This window comes from Trichomycterus rosablanca, chromosome 5 (genome assembly GCF_030014385.1).
Source record: "Trichomycterus rosablanca isolate fTriRos1 chromosome 5, fTriRos1.hap1, whole genome shotgun sequence".
NCBI lineage: Eukaryota > Metazoa > Chordata > Actinopteri > Siluriformes > Trichomycteridae > Trichomycterus > Trichomycterus rosablanca.
In genome coordinates this window covers 8,434,827-8,454,242 of record NC_085992.1, presented here as the reverse complement: position 1 = coordinate 8,454,242, position 19,416 = coordinate 8,434,827, and the positions used below count along the sequence as shown (strand labels likewise).

Here is a 19,416-nt window from a genome sequence, read left to right as displayed (position 1 = left end):
ACTGATGTAGAAGTTATACAATAACATATTGTGCTTACAGGTGGCTCGTTGGGTATCAATGCTGCCTGGGTTTGATTCCCAGGTGGAGCTGTCCAGTTTCTTTCTGTGTGGAGTTTGCATGTTCTCCCGGTGTCTGTGTGGGTTCCCTCCAGATGCTCGGTTTTCCACAATAATCCCATGACATGCAGCCAGGTTAATTGGTGATACTGAAATTCCCCCTAGGTGTGTGTGTGTGTGTGTGTGTGTTTTGCCCTGTGGCGGACTGACGACCTGTTCGGGGGTGTTTCCTGTCTTTTGCCTGGTGAATCATGCCCACTGTGACCCTGAATTGCTCAGTAGCTTTGCTCAGTAGGCAAACAGTAGTTTAGTGGTTAAGGTACTGGACTAGTAACCAGAAGGTTGCTGGTTCAAGCCCCACCACTGCCAGGTTGCTCTGTTGGGCCCTTGAGCAAGGCCCTTAACCCACAATTGCTCAGACTGTATACTGTAATGTAAGTTGCTTTGGATAAAGGCGTCTGATAAATGCTTTAAGTGTAAATGTTTGTTTATTAGGATTTTAACGTCATGTTTTACACTTTGGTTACATTTATGACAGGAACAGTAGTTACTCATTACACAAGATTCATCAGTTCACAAGGTTATATCGAACACAGTCATGGACAATTCAGTGTCTTTGGACTGTGGGAGGAAACCGAAACACCCGGAGGAAACCCACACAGACACAGGGAAACATGCAGACTCCACACAGATCGAACCCAGTACCTTTATGGTGTGAGGCAGCAGTGCTACCCACTTAGCCACCGTGCCCAGTAGCTTTGTGTAATGTTAGGATCCATAAGAGTGTTTTGTATGACTTTGCTGTGTTTACTATTTTCTTATGTGGATTCTAGCCAGGTATGCAGGGGTGTGCATGTCTAGACTTATGAGGAAAGGAGTGGTCACCAGCCCATGTATTTTGTTTTTGGAATAGTAAAGAATAGTGTAGTTTGCCCCTTTGATTTGATTTAGTTTTTGTCTATAGAAGAAGTAACAAAACTAAGCTAGGGCAGATCGATTAGGTTTTATTGTTTCCTTTCTTTTAGTGCCACCCATGGTCCAGTTTCCTTTGTGTAAATAGTGAGGTCAGTAAATATTTGCTCCCGCCTGGTTGTGTTTTTATGTTCTGATACACTGTACATATTACTGCAGCATTAATAAATATAAAACAAAAAAGTGCCCTAGATTGAACTGTAAATGTTTGTGGTTCCTAGCGATATAGATAACTATTGCTGCAGGAAGAAAAAGCCAATACCAAATGGAACAAAATAATATCTATTTTAAGAGCTGCTTTCCAAGACTGCAATAACATATTGTAGGTTAGAAGGAAGAAGGGGAGAAAGCTGAAGGATGAACTGGGTTATATTAAAAAAAAAAAAAAAACTTTGATAAGCCTCTTTGAGGCTTGTGTGAAGATGAACCTCTTTTACCTTTATAGAAGAACAGTCATAAAAAAGAAATGCAAATCTTTTTTTGTTACTGCTGGCTTGAATTCCAGACATACAGCAGAGATCATTCTGTCTGATGAATATCTGGCATCAGTAAAATAGTAAGAGAAACTTTAAGCAGCATAATCACAAAAAGGAGCCATTATTTTTATTGTTGTATTTTAGAATTGCATAGTGTTAAATCTTCTTAAATCTTCTTGTTTTTTTTTTTGCGTTTTACTTTTGTGTTTTTTACTGGTTGAAGGCACAGGGTTCAGCCAGTGGCAAATACAGTATACCATCTGAAATGATATGTTTATTTGCCCATTGATGCAATTTATTGTGTCTTTAAAAGAAATTTTACCACAATGGTTAAGGATACCTTTATTTGTCATATATTGTATATACATACAGATGTACAGTACCACAGAACTCTTTCTTCACATATCCTAGCTTGTTTTGGAAGCTGGGGTCAGAGCGCAGGGTCAGCAATTGTACGGCATCCCTGGAGCAGAGAGAGTAAAGGGCCTTGCTCAAGGGCCCAACAGTGGCTGCATGGAAGAGCTGGGATTCGAACTCTAAACCTTTCAGTTGATAGCCCAAAGCTCTATCCACTAGGCTGGTGGTCCCCAACCACCGGGCCGCACAGAAAGAATAAATAATTAGAGATTGATACATCAGCAATGAAAACACTACTTTTTACGGCTGTTATTGTTTCTAATCACCCCTAGGTGGGAGCAGCATCTCGTTGCTGCAAAAAAGCTTATTTGTGAGTAGTACTGTATAGTTGTTCTATTTTAAATCCCCCGCCGGGCTGTGAAATAATATATGATATAAAGCCGGTCTGTGGTGCAAAAAAGGTTGGGGACCACTGCACTAGGCTACCACTGTCCCCTTACTTTTACTACTACCCCTTACTTCTAAGGATCTTACTATTTTGGGTTTCACACTTTCTTCTTTAAAACAAAGACAATAACTTTATTCCCCTCTGACTGATAATGTAAAGTATTTTTCAGGGTTTAATCTCCTGCTCTGTGTTACTGGAGAGAGCAAGTCATTTAGTCTGTAACATTACACTCATCATCACACCACTGCTTTGTTAATGTGGCATAGTTCAGCAGGAGCTGGATCTCCCAGCAATCAGTTTAGAAAAAAGATTTGGCTTGTTTCACTAATTTTTCTCAATTTCTCTCTCCATCTGCTTGGCAGCATGCTGAAGCAGCCACTTTTAAGCGCTGAGGTGAAGGAGGGTGAGATTTTACCTCCCACTATTCAGAAGCTGATGAAAGGATACAACAAGTACCTAAGGCCTTTCTTTGACAGTAAGTAAATTACGAAAGCATGTGATTATACAGTCATTTAAAAATGGAATTAAAAAGTTTTATCACACTAACTTTTGATGATAAATGACACTGAAACCTTCTGATCCAAACAATACCAAAATTGTGCAAAATGTTAATCAGACTGCAGTATTTTCAATAGAATTTAAGCTGAAAAATTGTACTTCAGTCTAGGCAATAGTGACATTCAGTTTGATTGATTGATGCTCTTGTATATATTTTGGGGTTGCCACAGCAGATCTGTGTAATAGGGTGGGCTGATACAAGAGAGACATACCAGCTGAAAAACAGGACCCATCGGTGCAGGAAAAGCCCTAGGTGGGACCTGCGACCACGGTCAGGCAACCAGCTACTCAATCCACCGATCATCTGACACACAAGCCAAGATCCTTAATGCTTATTACCAAAGTCTGATGCCAAGTTCACACTACACGACTTTTCAAGTCGTCAGGTCGCTGTACAGTTCACACTACACAACTGGATCTCTTGTAATCAGGAGTCTTTCAAGTCGGTGTGGCTTTCACACTACATGACTAATCAGCGATAGGGGGTTTCACACTACATGATCTATCACCAACTGGAATCGCAGGTGAGCTTCTCTGGTCTCCCAAACTACGTGTTGTCACGAAAACAAACACAAGAAGTGACGAGAGGTTTAATGAAACCACATCCAAAAATGCACGTCAACAAGTAGCGAGCGATCAAAGTTTGTGCACTGCGTATGTGCTGCGTAAAATCAAGGAGAAAAAAATAAATGAATCTGAGTGGATTTGGCTACGCAAACAGTATGGATTGTTCTATAGTGAGTTGGAGGGTAATAAATATTTTTTGCAATGCAACGTTGATGTTATGTTTTGTAGAGAACGATAAGGTCAGAAATACTGTAAGACTTGTGTGTGTACCAATGTATTCTGATATAAACTATATTATGCCTCTGTCCCACCTTTTTACAACTCCTCTCCTGCATTTCCCCTCACACCATATCTTGCGTTCTCATTGGCTGTTCGACATAGCATTCATTGCCAGTTGTGCGACTCAGATACAGATATTTGACAAGCTAGATATCTGTCTTCGGTTCACACATTGCGATTGAGAGCCGAGTTTTGATCCCCAAGCGAACGCTGAGTTGCTCCCGAAAAAAAATCGTTGCGATGAGGAATCGAGTCACGAGAGGATTCACTTTTACCAGAGTAATGGCTTTCCGAGACAGATGCCGAAGTGCTACTGTCTTTTGACTTTAACGCGAAAAAGCACGTTTCTAAATGAAGCCAGGAGCAAGCAACCGTTCACCGGCCAACAACCTCCCGACCGAGTATGATTCAGCACAGAGTAACGCTCAAGGTTTCCTTAAATAGGAAACCCTCAGGTGCTGCGAGTTAGCGCTAATCAGCGCTGTGGCTTTTGGGAAGTGTAGCGTGCCATTGGACGCTGGATAAAGGTAATCAACCCTTTACAATCTGGTCAGCAAAGCAGACTTGGAACAGTTATTACTGTGGGTGCCTCTCCTAATGCAGCCCACCTATTTCTATTCCGGCTTGGAACAGGCACTGACAACCCCCCACTTCCAACCCTCAGGCAATACCCAGTCATGTCCATAAAAACGCCTGACCAACCAATCTGGAACCCCAGTCAGATCTCAGCAGTAATATGCTATTGTTCTGAAGTATAGTTGTGATTTGTATAGTATGTATGTATAATAAGCTTCATTAGCACAGTGCTACTGCGGTGGCTTCCAACTTATTGTGCGAGTTTGTCACCGTGAGAGATAATTTTGTTTATTCTGTCAAGAAAAGTGATGAATTCAGATTTATCATCCAATTATGTTTCTCATAAGCCATAGAATGTGTGATATATTGCCTGTTCTCTCTCTTTCTCTTTTTTTCCCCTGCTTTTATCAGATGGTCCAGTTACTGTAGGGATGAGCCTGGACATTGCCAGCATTGACACTATATCAGAGATCAACATGGTATGTTCACTTAATTCAGAAAAACATTACATGTTAATTATTTTTTCTGTTTATTTTGTGTTTCCAAATACATGGGTACATTGGGCTTGGCTTGGGGGCATTGTGGTACTGTTAAAAAGTATGTAAAGGTGGCAGAAATGAAGATGCTTTGATTGTTGTTGGGAGTGATGAAGATGGACAAGATTAGGAAAGAGTCTATTAGAGGGACTTTATTAAAGGGACAGCACAAGTAGGATGTTTTGGAGACAAAGTTAGGGAGGTGAGATTGAGATGGTTTGAGCATGTGCAGAGGAGGAATAAGAGTTCTATTGGTAGAAGGGTGCTGAGGATGGAGCAGCCAGAGACGGTTTATGGAAGCGGTGAGGGAGGACATGCAGGTGGTTGGTGTGACATAAGTTCCAGACAGGGCAAGATGTAGATTAATGATCCAATGTTATGACCACTAATGTAAGCAGCCGAAAGAAAAAAAGAATAAATTTAACAGTTTTGGGTCATATAGTCATTACCTGCATATCATGTTTAGGAATGGCTAAATATCAGGACCTCCTATAACCAGACTGTGCAGAAATCTTGTGGTTTGCATGCTTGGATTTAACTGATGTGATGCAAAGCCTGCAAATCACTGCTCACACTGTGCAGTCTGATGCAATGCCTTTAGTTAGTTTTGTCTACTGAAAGAGTTTAGAAAAAAAGTGCACAACTGTAGTGGTGCTGTATTGCGTATTGAAACAAAAGGTGCTGGGTGGCATGGTTTTGTTGGTGGTTGGGGAGTTAAGTTATTATAATTATTGTTATTATGTTATTGTAACTATTATTGTTGTTCTTATTGCTATTATTATTACTGCTGTTGTTGTTTATTATTATAAATGTTGTTCTTATTGCTATTATTATAATTATTGTTGTTCTTATTGCTATTATTATGATTATTGTTGTTGTTGTTATTGCTGTTATTAGGATTGTTGTTGTTATTGCTGTTATTATTGTTGTTGTTCTCATTGCTATTATTATTACTGCTGTTGTTGTTATTTATTATTATAAATGTTGTTCTTATTGCTATTATTATGATTATTGTTGTTGTTCTTATTGCTATTATTAGGATTGTTGTTGTTATTGCTGTTATTATTATTGTCGTTGTTGTTCTCATTGCTAATATTATTACTGGTGTTGTTATTTGTTATTATAAATGTTGTTCTTATTGCTATTATTATGATTATTGTTGTTCTCATTGCTGTTATTATTACTGCTGTTGTTGTTTATTATTATAAATGTTGTTCTTATTGCTATTATTATGATTATTGTTGTTGTTCTTATAGCTATTATTAGGATTATTATTGATGTTGTTCTTCTTCTTATCACTGCTATTATTATTATTGTAGGTATTGCTATTATTTTAGTAGTTTAATTTTTGTTGGTGTTTTATGCTCGCCGATCAGGATAAAGAAGAAATAAAGATAAAGATAAAATGTTATCCCAGTTAAGTTGAAGTAATGAGTCTCTTTTGTAGGACTACACGGCCACTATCTTCCTGCGGCAGCGCTGGACAGATGAAAGGCTGGTGTTTGAAGGCAACAAGAGTTTGAGTTTAGATGGCCGTCTGGTGGAACTACTATGGGTTCCTGATACCTTTATTGTGGACTCCAAGAAGTCTTTTCTGCATGACATCACAGTGGAGAACCGGCTGATTCGAATCTTTCCTAATGGAACTGTGCTTTATGCTCTCCGGTAAGACTACATACTTGCACTAAGCACAACACAGGTGCAAAATGTATTAAAACTTGTAGTAGGTTTTAAGTAATTGAGTGATTAAAGTTAGGGTTAGATGTTTTTTTATGGCATAAGACTTTTTATAATTAAAGTTTATACAGTGTTCAGTCAGCTGCAGATTTATTGGCACACTTGGTAAATAAAAAGCCATAAGAATGTCTGCCTAATCTATTAACTTTATTAACAATAAAATCTAACCTTAATTAAGATAAATATAAATCTAAAACATAAATATAATGCTCAGTAGACATTTTTAATCTCTTCACTTTAAAATAGTTGTTGTAAGCTTATGATTCATCTCAAGGTGGTTAGTTAGGTTTGAATCTTTTACACCCTTTTAGAATGACACAAAAATTCTGGGTGAAAAATACCACTGAGGAACAGGACATTCTGCTAAGGTTACAATGTTTATTGTCTCCAAGTAACTTTACAGGACCAAAAATCCCTAATGAGCAAGCCGAGGGCAACAGTGGCAATGAAAAACTCCCTAGATAACACAAAGAAGAAATCTTGAAAAGAACTTGACTCACCAGGGACACATTCTCCTTGGGTGGCCTTGAGGGTATTTGGTAGAGTTAGAATAAAATACACAGATATTAAAAAAGTAACAAATAAAATGTATTTTAAAAATTAGATTAAAATTACAATGAATACATATAAAACATAAAAATCATAATAAATATAATAGGTTCATCATCCTTCAGTTTATTCTGTGGTAGAATAAAATCTACTAGTGAGCTCTTGATATCCCATGACATCCATCAATCCAGCAGTAATGGCATTGTTAGCATGGCAGTCTCAAACTTATGTGCTTTAGCCTCAGGTGAGTGAAAGGTTCAGGCCAAAACCACCTTGGGGTAAAAACAGAAGATGTAGTTAAAATATAACCAAAATCATTAATAATAAAATGTCAATGCACAGAGTATAGCATGAGAATAAAGTTAGGGTTTAGTTAATAGTTATCATACTGTAGATAGTAGATACTGTGGGTAGATTAGTAGTTAAAATCTTTGCATTAAAAAAAAACATGCAATGTACTAAGCAAAAGGGACATAATTGGGATTCCACTCATTTAAACATATTGTCATGTTGATTTAAAGTTAATGCAATATTTATACATAATAAAGTATATAGACACCTGACCATGAGTTGTCAGGCATCCCATTTCACAAAACTAAACCACCAAGTACTAAAGTGAAAATGGTAAAAATAATCTGTCCTTGATAACCACATTTACTAGCACATTCCCTGTCTCCATGTCTCCTTAAGCAATGTCAGCAGAACACACAACTCTTTATTTAAAGCTTCATAAAGTATATTGTCTGCACACATGCACAAGATTATCATGTATAAGTTCAAGTCTTGGTCAGAGTGGTATAAAGCACACAGCCATTGGACTATAAAGGTAGCACTGTCACCTTATAGCAAGAAGGTCCTGGGTTCGATCCCCAGGCAGGGCGGTCCGGGTCCTTTCTGTGCGGAGTTTGCATGTTCTCCCCGTGTCTGCGTGGGTTTCCTCCATGAACTCTCCCACAGTCCAAAAACCTGCAGTCAACTTAATTGGAGACACTGTGTGTGTGTGTGTGTGTGTGTATGAGTGTGTGTCTGCCCTGCGATGCACTGACGCCCCATCCAGAGTGTTACTGTGTGTTTTGCGCCCATTATAAAGCTCCAGCTCCAGCTGGCTCCAGCTAACCCCGCGACCCTGATTTCGATAAGCAGTTAAGAAAGTGAGTAATATGTCAATAAATTTTTGGGACTAAATTTGGGACAAATTTGTTCCCCTAATTTGCACCAGAAGTAGAGTTGTACTTCATTTTAAAATTGTTTGATAAGAGATTAATCAAACAATTAATATCGATGCCTGTACCTCAAAATCGGTCTGTTATTTTAGCGATATTTTATGGTGTAAAATTTAGGTCTGTTTCATACTGAGCTAGAATGTTTATCTCTGGCAAGTTACTGAACGCTTTAGAATTAATGATGCATTAAAATGTAATGTGTTCTCCTAAATCTCTCTGTTTATGCAGGATCACCACCACTGTAGCCTGCAACATGGACCTAACCAAATACCCCATGGATAAGCAGACGTGCACCCTCCAACTGGAAAGCTGTGAGAGAAACTAATGTTCTTTCCTCTGTCTTAGTTTCTTGCTCTTTCTCCTTTCTAAATACATAAAACATGTAAAAAAAAAAGTCCTCAGTCTCTCTTTAAGGCATTAACGGGAGCGTTGCTCTGGCAACAAGCTATAGGCTCTTTTTCACTCTTCAGCTCCCACATTGGCAGCGTATGGCAACATAATCTGATTCATTTGTCCGTAATGTGGTTATACATCATAAAACAGTTCGTCTTGCATGTGACATATAAACGTCTCTGTCTCTGTCTTGTTACTCACACACTAGTGAACACCTCCACAGCCAACTGCTCTCACACATGACCTACTGTAACTCACAGCCACCCACGTAATCAGCTCACTTTCGGAAACTCTGCATTACCGTGTGCTTACAATGATCTGAGCTTCTAATTCTGGTCAAATGTGGAAATACAAAAAGACAAGGGTGGTGACGGCAGCAGTCAGAGTTGTAAAACGATTATTTAAGACACGACACCAGTGTGTGACAGTCAGTTTATTTGAGGCAAGATTATTATTCATGCAAACCAGATTTAGAGACGTCATCCCATTAATCCTCGAGCTGTCAAACCCTTTCCTTGGTTTCTTTCTTTCCGGTTATTTCTTCCCATTGTTTTTTCTCTTACATGTATTTTTGTGCATTTGCAGCAACATAAAGCATAAAATGTCAAAAGGCTGATGTGAATAAAATCAAAATGTATAAATACATAAAATATAAGGGAAGAATTCACTGCAAAACAAGCAGCCAATTAGGCTGATTTAATGATGCTTTAACAGGAGCTTATTCAGGAGCTTGGGCGGCACAATAATCAAATATGCTAACCCACCACCACCAAGGTCTGGAGTTTAAATCTCGGCATCTTTTACATGCACATTTTCAATTTGAGGTAAAGCTGTCCATTAAATAAAGCTTTTACGCAAAAATGCTAAAATAACAACATATAGTATCTTAGATAACAAAATTACAATTTCATTCATTTTGAAAATGTTTTTATTGAGGCTTGCATTAAGGAACCATGCTGGGAGTTTTAGGGTTCCTTTTCTTTTCTCTTTTTTTCGAGAACTGGGTTGTTGCAGATGGCCTGTTATAGCCTGTAGCCTGTTATACTGAGACAACCAGTTCTCAGTTCTGCACTATCCCTTTTCTGTCCACTTTGCAGGCTGCAAATGTTTTTGTGTCATTTCATTTAATTTTTGTTATTTTGGCCACTGCATTTATTTTTTCTGGTCCCCTTTTTGTTAGTGTCTTTTCAGCCACAATATTATACTACCTTGGTCTAGCATCCTGTATTTGGGTTTATTTTCAGTTTTTGCAGGTATAGGGCTTTACCGCATGCTTTTGTAGCGAGGCATATCCCGCCCTATTGCAGGATGTTCACAGACATCACACACAATTCATTATGACAACACATTTTGCTGTTCACTTCCATATACAGTAGTTTAAGGTCTGGACCAACTGGCGTTAGATACTTGTCCTAACTGGTTACTGTACTTGGATTACTGCATAATGCCATAACATTGTATGTTCCTATTTTATCTTCACCACAAATTGCTCTTACAGCATGCTGCTGATACACGTTACTGTATGATCAGCATTCTTTATATTTAACAGCATTTAGGGAAATATATTACAGGACTGACAGGACCATACAGTTCATTAATACAGATGATCCAAATGATCCATGAGCTCATATAGCAGCAGTACTTTATTAATATTGGCATCCCTTAACCATACATCTCTCCTCTTTAGGGGATTTGTAGGAGAGATTAATGAAGATCACATGAACTAAGCCTGTTAAACTCCTACCGTTATATACAGGGTGGGCCATTTATATGGATACACCTAAATAAAATGGGAATGGTTGGTGATATTAACTTCCTGTTTGTGGCACATTAGTATTTGGGAGGGGGGAAACTTTTCAAGATGGGTGGTGACCATGGCGGCCATTTTGAAGTCGGCCATTTTGGATCCAACTTTAGTTTTTTCAATGGGAAGAGGGTCATGTGACACATCAAACTTATTGAGAATTTCACAAAACAATGGTGTGCTTGGTTTTAACGTAACTTTATTCTTTCATGAGTTATTTACAAGTTTCTGACCACTTATAAAATGTGTTCAAAGTGCTGCCCATTGTGTTGGATTGTCAATGCAACCCTCTTCTCCCACTCTTCACACACTAATAGCAACACCGCAGAAGAAATGCTAGCACAGGCTTCCAGTATCCGTAGTTTCAGGTGCTGCACATCTCGTATCTTCACAGCATAGACAATTGCCTTCAGATGACCCCAAAGATAAAAGTCTAAGGGGGTCAGATCGGGAGACCTTGGGGGCCATTCAACTGGCCCACGACGACCAATACACTTTCCAGGAAACTGTTCATCTAGGAATGCTCGGACCTGACACCCATAATGTGGTGGTGCACCATCTTGCTGGAAAAACTCAGGGAACGTGCCAGCTTCAGTGCATAAAGAGGGAAACACATCATCATGTAGCAATTTCAAATATCCAGTGGCCTTGAGGTTTCCATTGATGAAGAATGGCCCCACTATCTTTGTACCCCATATACCACACCATACCATCAATTTTTGTGTTCCAACAGTCTTGGAGGGATCTATCCAATGTGGGTTAGTGTCAGACCAATAGCGGTGGTTTTGTTTGTTAACTTTACCATTCACATAAAAGTTTGCCTCATCACTGAACAAAATGTTCTGTGTAAACTGAGGGTCCTGTTCCAATTTTTGTTTTGCCCATTCTGCAAATTCAGTGCGCCGATCTGGGTCATCCTCGTTGAGATGCTGCAGCAGCTGGAGTTTGTAAGGGTGCCATTTGTGAGTAGCTAATATCCGCAGAAGGGATGTTCGACTGATGCCACTCTCCAGTGACATGCGGCGAGTGCTACGCTGTGGGCTCTTGCTGAATGAAGCTAGGACAGCCACTGATGTTTCTTCATTAGTGACAGTTTTCATGCGTCCACATTTTGGCAAATCCAACACTGAACCAGTTTCACGAAACTTGGCAAGCAGTTTGCTAACTGTAGCATGGGAGATGGGTGGTCTCGTAGGGTGTCTTGCATTGAAATCTGCTGCAATGACCCGGGTACTGCGTTCACCAGACATCAACACAATTTCTATCCGCTCCTCACGTGTTAACCTCTGCGACATGTCAATGTAAACAAAGAGAAGCTTGTAAATAACTCATGAAAGAATAAAGTTACGTTAAAACCAAGCACACCATTGTTTTTCTTGTGAAATTCTCAATAAGTTTGATGTGTCACATGACCCTCTTCCCATTGAAAAAACTAAAGTTGGATCCAAAATGGCCGACTTCAAAATGGCCGCCATGGTCACCACCCATCTTGAAAAGTTTCCACCCTCCCATATACTAATGTGCCACAAACAGGAAGTTAATATCACCAACCATTCCTATTTTATTTAGGTGTATCCATATAAATGGCCCACCCTGGAGATGCCAAACACAGTCTGAAAATACTGGTTGTTACACAGCGCCCTCTAGAGGAGATACAGTAACACTGAATAAACTGGAGCACACCAACACTAACTAACCATGTCACTCGGATGGAGAAAGCAAAAATAGGCATGACAGCTAGTAGCATAGATTAATTCCATTTATGAAAAAATTGGATTTCATTAAACACTAGTAGATTTAGAAAGCAGATGTAAAACAGTCAGCCCTGCTCAATCCCCTGGCATGAACAACGACACAACTTTGTGTAGATCTTAAATTTGCAGGGAAAAGTGGGTAAAAAAATCAGAAACAACTATGTAATAATTCCCAGCTGGGAGTGTTTAGTGTACTCTGCCCATGCCACAATTAATTGCTTTCTTGATTTTCTAGGTTAATTAAATACAAATTAATTGCGCTTTAACATGTTAAGTAATCTCTCTTATGTAATTCTTTATCTATACTGTTCAAATACATCACAGATAAATTACCTATGTCTAAGAATCTTCCTGTAACCCTACTCTCTTTTTTCCTTTTTAAAGGGGGATATAACATTAATGATGTGATGTTTTACTGGACAAGAGGCAACGATTCGGTCAGTGGGTTGGACACACTGCGTCTGGCCCAGTACACTGTAGAGGACCATTACACGTCTGTCTCTGAAGCTGTGTATGAAACAGGTATTGAAACCTACAACCACTATAAAGTGTCACTAGCACATTGTTGTACCATGATGGGTGTGATCTTATTGTTTTACATTTTAGGAATGTTACAAAAGCAAGCATGCAGAACTTTACATTATATAAGATGTATTGTGTTTTTGTTCTGCTTTCTGACACTCCGTTATACAAGATGAACAAAATACTACTACGCTAATAATGCATTGAAAGGAAAAGTAAGTAAAAATCGTAAAACAACAATATAAAGATTCAGTTAATATCCAGTTGGCTACACACTGTGATAGGTGCTAAAAGGACTGTTTAAAAAGGTGTCCAAGCTTTTGCACATAACACAATTAATTACTTGCTCTATTTGTCTAGGTAAATTAAATACAAATGAATTGGGCTGTAATATTTTTTGTAATCTCTGTTATTTACTTCTTCGTCTATTATGCAAAACATTTTGGATTTTAAAGTTACATAAGTAACCAACTTAGTTACTTGAGCACAGAATTGCTATTACAGGAGAAAGATGTGGTGACTTTGAAGGCCTTACATAGACAGCAAGCCAATTATGACCATGAGAAACAAAACTAGCCCAGTTTATAATCAGTATCCAGTAATTAATTGTATAATGTGATCATATTTCATGTTTGTACTTTTTATAAGGTCTGCTGCTTCTAAGCTGCATCCTGCTTGGGTTTTTAAAAAAATATATTTTTTTATTTAGGTAACTATCCTAAACTCGTCTTCCACTTTGAGCTAAAGCGAAGCATTCTCTACTTCATCTTGGAAACCTACGTGCCCTCTAGTCTGCTGGTGGTCCTTTCATGGGTCTCCTTCTGGATCAGCCAGTCATCAGTGCCAGCTCGCATATGTATAGGTACATCTTATCTACACATTACATGCTTGGTCTAATGAGTCAATGAGTAAAATCAATTTAAGGTCTGTAATGATGATAAAAAAAGAAAATAGCACAGGACTCCTCACCAAGTTGCATTCAAGATTTGGACACTTGATATCAGTTAAATAATTAATGAATGTTGTCAGCTGTCATACCCATTTAAATGGCATATTTCTGTAGTAGTAATGCATATAGTTATTAAATTACTGCAAACTTAGAAACTGCATATACCTGTGGTGCTGTGTTGAACCTTGAATTGGCTACGAGGTGTGAACTGGTGGGCTGTCTGGAGATACAATTCGAGAGAGTGATTGAGAAACAGTTAAATCATTCTGATGCCAAAAAGAATTTTCATCACAAACGTACATTTATAGCAGCACCTTAAATACACTGTAAGAGCCACTATTGCAGGAGCAACAAGGTGCTTCTCCATCCAGCCTTTCCCTGGTTGGACACACAGTGATCTTATTTTACAGCTCTCTTCTTTCTTTCCACAATGTCAAAAATACATTAAAGGCCTTATATTGATTTTGCTCATATTTCTCAGTGGCATGAAGTGAAGTGTGACAAGCAAAGACGAATCACTGTAAAATGTGAATAAATTGAAACAGAATGTCAAATTAAAGCATTTTAGCACGTAGTTTAGATTTGATCTTGAAAATCAGGTCATCAGAATTACAGCAAAGGTCATTTCATGTGTCATATAAACCACATGAACGTTTCTACAGAGCAGTATTAGAAAAAAACCAGATCATATAATGAATCCCATAAAATTCAGAATTTAAATTAAGATAAGTACTATCATAATTTTGTAATAAAACTTTACTACTGGTATTTCATAGTTGTAAAGTGAGGGAAGATTATGGCAGGGTGCAAGTGTGTCACATTATTGTCTACTTTATTATGGCACGTCCATAAATCACATTTAAAGACTAGTAAATGTCATAATAAATTCAACAATGTTATTATGTGCAAATCTGCTATCAGAAATCAAATATACATACACTAGAAATCACATGATCTTTCAAACCAAGCACTGCTATAGATACATTTTAGCGAACATGAAGTTTTCACTGTTTTGTAACTTCGATGCTGACTGTGTTTACCTTGTGTTTAATGTTTTATGGTAAAGGAGTGACCACAGTGTTAACCATGACTACCTTGATGATGGGAGCAAGAACGTCTTTACCCAATGCTAACTGCTTCATCAAAGCAATAGATGTGTATCTGGGGATCTGTTTTAGCTTCATCTTTGGAGCATTGATAGAGTATGCTGTTGCCCACTTTTGCACGCTTCAACATCCAGATTGTAACCATGCGCTTACGGTGAGTCTACAAGATTGTATCACCTTGTACTAATTATTATCTTTCATCTGCAGCAGTCAACACTGTTGGTGTAGTTCAGTGTTTGTGATAATCATGTCTGGGTGTTGCTAGTGAAATTAAACACAATTGTCCATTTAATTTTGTTAACTGGTAGATTTAGTAGCTAGCGGGGGCAATTACCTTTTCACATAAGGTCAGGTAGGGCTAAACATTTTAAAAAAGCATTTTGTGTTTGAGTCTTTGTCCAGTATTAAAAGTAGTCTGATGATCTGAAACTCGTAAATGTGACAAATATGCAAAAATATAAATTGGGAAGAGGCAAATACTTCAGCTTTACATTTAAACCAATTTTTCTAAATATTGTGAAATATGTATGTGTTTCTGATGCTTTTATTCAAATTGAGCTACATTTGTGGTCTAACACAATACAAGCAATTGAGGATTAACAAGCTTGCTTAGTGTAAAATTGGATGTGGTGGTGCTTGAACCAATGACTTCCTGATTGCCAGTTCAATCACACAGTTCCTTAACCACTGAGCTAGTGCATCACAAGCAAAGCATCAGTGTTCCCAACACACAAACTACATTAATTATTTAGATTGACTGTGTGTAAGTGATTTAGTAATTAAATAAACAGCCAGATCCATGAAATGCTTTGTATCTGAAATAACCACTTTTTGTATTATGCCAACTATTCTGTTTATCAAAAGGTCAGCCTCAATTCCAAATACCAGCTCCCACATTATTTTCTGTATTTATCAATAACACCCCCAATGCTTTCAAGAATGTTTTATTCAATTATTTCCCTTATTTATTAATAACATCCCAAAAAATATTCTCCTCTAATTAAGCTTTCATTGTTGTTGTTTCTGCTTTTCTGGTGTGGTGGACAGCACATGCAGAACTGTGAAGAGGAGATGAACGGCATCGTCATGACCATTGCCAGCGACTCCGGCCGAGCTAAACGCCACACGGACTCTCCAACCCCGGCTTCCACCGCAACTGGAAATGTTGATGTCATACCCGAGGACTCCTCTGATCCAGAACCTAAGAACTCTGAGGCGCTGGAGGAGCCGCTGAACCGCTGCATTAGATACCTGTCTCTCATAAGACAACTTCTGTCCTCTGTGCACTGCTGTCATGTGCAGAACCCACACTACATAGACAACTACTCTCGTGTAACATTTCCTCTATCCTTCGTCGTAGTCAACCTGCTCTACTGGACTTACTATCTGTACTTCTAATGCACCAGCGATCGAGTGGGTGTGTGGGATTTCTGCTGTGGGTGCAAATGATGGGTGTGTTTGTTGAACTTGAAGCAACGTTAGTGTTTAAATACTAAGTGTGTCGGTTGTTCTTATGATTGAATGGATATCAAGGTGGAGGTTCAACATAACATGAGTGTATAGTTACTGACCTGCCTAGGTGTGTCATTCTGCATCATTAATTTAAATTTAGATTTTATACTAATATGATGCAATATTTAAAAAAAAAGGACAACATACGTGCTGTGGAATCCCATATGAACCAGTTACAGTGCTGTGAAAAAGTAATTGAATCGTTTTTAAATGCTTTTATCTTTGACTTCTTCTCAAACCATTTTATCCTGGTCAGGGTCCTGGCAGGTCCGGTTCCATGGGCAAACACTGTCCGCATGACAGTAATACCCTGGACAGGGGGGCTTTGGCCATCTGGTTTCCCAGGCTTAGTCATGTCTGTGTAGACCCATTTAGACTTGAACCTGGATCTCACCCGGATCTGTGCCACCAGTGTGACCTTCATTTTACATAAATAAACAAAATCAATTACCCAAACTGGAACTGCAGTAAAACACAACATCTTTTTGTAAAACAGAACGATCCATCACCAAATCATGTTTGTAAAAAATTAAAAAAGCTTTTTATCTAGCAGCTACACTTCCAATAGAACTGCTTCAAGTCTGACACACTGCTAGATTTTTCAGGCTTAAACTGCTATTTTTTTTAGGTCATACCACAGCATCTGTTGAGTTCAGTTTAGGCTACATTAAAAGATTAATTCTCTTTGGGGTGCTAGTCCATCAACACTGGGTTTTGCTATAGTCCTGGCTAGGCACCCAACAGGCACAACTGACTGCTAGGCACAAGACCGCAGTGTTTCCCAGTGAAATCTGACTTGCCATGACCCTGACCAGGATAAATCAGTGTATTTAATTAAATACTGTTTATGTAAAATGTTTCGTTTAGTGATCTAAAACTATTTAGTGCGGTGAATATGCAATAACAAGGATTTGTAAAGGGGACAATTACTTTTTCACATCAACAGTTAGTATTGTAACATAACTTAGTGTTAAGAGCTTTGCTGCTTGAATTTTATTAAAACCATATGTAGCCAATAAGTTTAGTTTAGCAAAGTATACATATAGCCAGTAACTAGTAATCTACATAACATACCTGCATATTAATCAAGTTCCTTGAGATAAAAAGAATCTATTCTCTGCAGACACACCAGACCACATGAGTTTGGTGTTGAACTTTATTGTGCTGCTTTATTAAAATATGTAGGGTTTTTCTTTCTTCTAGCATTGTTTTGACAAGGTATAACAATGACATAAAATGTGATAAACAATGATGTTAAAGTGCGGGTCACGCTGATGTCAGTCCAGCTGAAATACCTGTATTATTCATTTACAGTGAGCACGGTAGATGTAACATTCACATTGTTGTGTACAGTATATATATATTTTATTCTTATTTAAAGTAGTAACCTCAAGAGGATGGAGACTCGAGGGTTCTCATCCTTCTTGTGCAACATAGACAACTAAAATTACCTAGCAACTTTAAAACTGTTAGTGATTGTGGGTCATGCTATTTGGATGTGACTTTAATAAAGAGGAAAATGAAAGGGATGACAGTACAGAATACTGAGGGAGATAATAATTTTAGTTCATTCAAATAAGATGATGCTGAGAAGCTATAATATTTATTTAAGGTGTATTTATGAATAATTTATTTATAGTCAGCATTTTTATGCATTTTCCCTATATTTTCTCCCAGTCTAGTCATATCCAATTACCCAATCGTATTTCGCCTCTACTAGTGTAAACCCTCATTCCTGATTGAGGATGGCCGTAGGTAACACAATCCCCCTTCTGACACGTACAGTAGCAGACCGCTTCTTTTCACCTGCCTAATTGTGCTAGCATCAATCAGCTAGAGGTCGTAATTGCGTCAGTTATGAAGAATCCCTGCGGCCTCCCTCATGGACGAGCCAATCATCGCCGTTACTGTAGGCGCCTGGCCGGCTGTTAGCAGAGCTGAGATTTGAACTCGCAGACTCAAGATGTCAGCACTGGTGGGCTAGTATGCTTTACCACTGCATCACTCGAGCGCCCCCAAGAGTGAGCACTTTATCACCTCTTCCTGCTGTGTGTAATGTACTGTTAACTGTAATGTGCTGTTCTGCTTTAATTCAAGCATTACACTGGATCATGTTATTAGTTTTACCACCACAGGGCTTTTCTTTAGGGGTAAGTGTTCTGCTTGAATTGCTAGGTAGTGCTGTGGGGGCATGAACTGAAGCTATTTCTCTTTCTTTATTGCCGTAGTAAATCGTCTGGCCCTGGTTTCCTTCCTGGCTCATACCTGACATGTATGAGATAATACCACAGGCAGGTATAAATGATTTTATATGATTTGGCACTAAATTATTGATTCAGTCATTAATTTTACAAGAAGAGGTGCCATGATGTCTGAGATGTCTGGCTGCAGAGCAACAGGGTGCTGACAAAATAGATTGGGTGTGGGTGGGGGTCCATCATACCCCTGAAATATGACTAGGATTTTTCTAGTAAGTGAAACCTCTGTGGCAGGTTTTCTGGGATGAATGGTTTTTTTTTTCTTAAACACTGTCATATTGTGATTTAACATCTTTTAAGTGTTGTTATTAATCATTTTTATTAGACATTCCTAAAATACTTTGACCTTGAGTTGACCTGGATAAAATATCCAAGCTGATTTATTAACAAATTTATGAGGATTGTGTATTTAAAAAGATAATTTATGCATGTTTTGTACATTTGTCCATATTTTGCATTTCTGCTAAAGTGTACACAATGCACAGCTGTTTTAATGCTAATTAATTTATTGAGGAGCAGCTGTGTGATGTAACCAACCAGAAAGTAATATCAAGAATGTTAACATTTATTCACTTCTATAAGGTTTTGTGTTCACTTTTTAACCATTTAGTATGAACAGATTTAGATGCCTTGTTGACTTCACATTATTTCATAACAGCAAAATGATGTAATTTTATGTATTTATTTATTTACATACACATATGTTTTGGCCAGGTCTGTTCTGTGCTGGTGTCTCAGGTCATTCTGTTCTAAAATCTAAACTTATGTTTATGAGAACAATTA

At 38.2% G+C, this 19,416-nt stretch overlaps 1 protein-coding gene across 1 annotated transcript in view; it reads left to right on the top strand.

Annotated features, from left to right (window-relative positions):
* LOC134314259 (gamma-aminobutyric acid receptor subunit pi) overlaps nucleotides 1-16,261 on the top strand; it is a 58,060-nt gene extending 41,799 nt beyond the window's left edge. Inside the window, exons 3-10 of the mRNA XM_062994817.1 lie at nucleotides 2,673-2,785; nucleotides 4,702-4,769; nucleotides 6,274-6,491; nucleotides 8,564-8,646; nucleotides 12,671-12,808; nucleotides 13,518-13,670; nucleotides 14,824-15,010; nucleotides 15,895-16,261. Of these exons, the coding sequence (XP_062850887.1) occupies nucleotides 2,673-2,785; nucleotides 4,702-4,769; nucleotides 6,274-6,491; nucleotides 8,564-8,646; nucleotides 12,671-12,808; nucleotides 13,518-13,670; nucleotides 14,824-15,010; nucleotides 15,895-16,261 (1,327 nt within the window). The remainder of the gene's footprint in view (nucleotides 1-2,672; nucleotides 2,786-4,701; nucleotides 4,770-6,273; nucleotides 6,492-8,563; nucleotides 8,647-12,670; nucleotides 12,809-13,517; nucleotides 13,671-14,823; nucleotides 15,011-15,894) is intronic.
* Nucleotides 16,262-19,416: the final 3,155 nt, after the last annotated feature.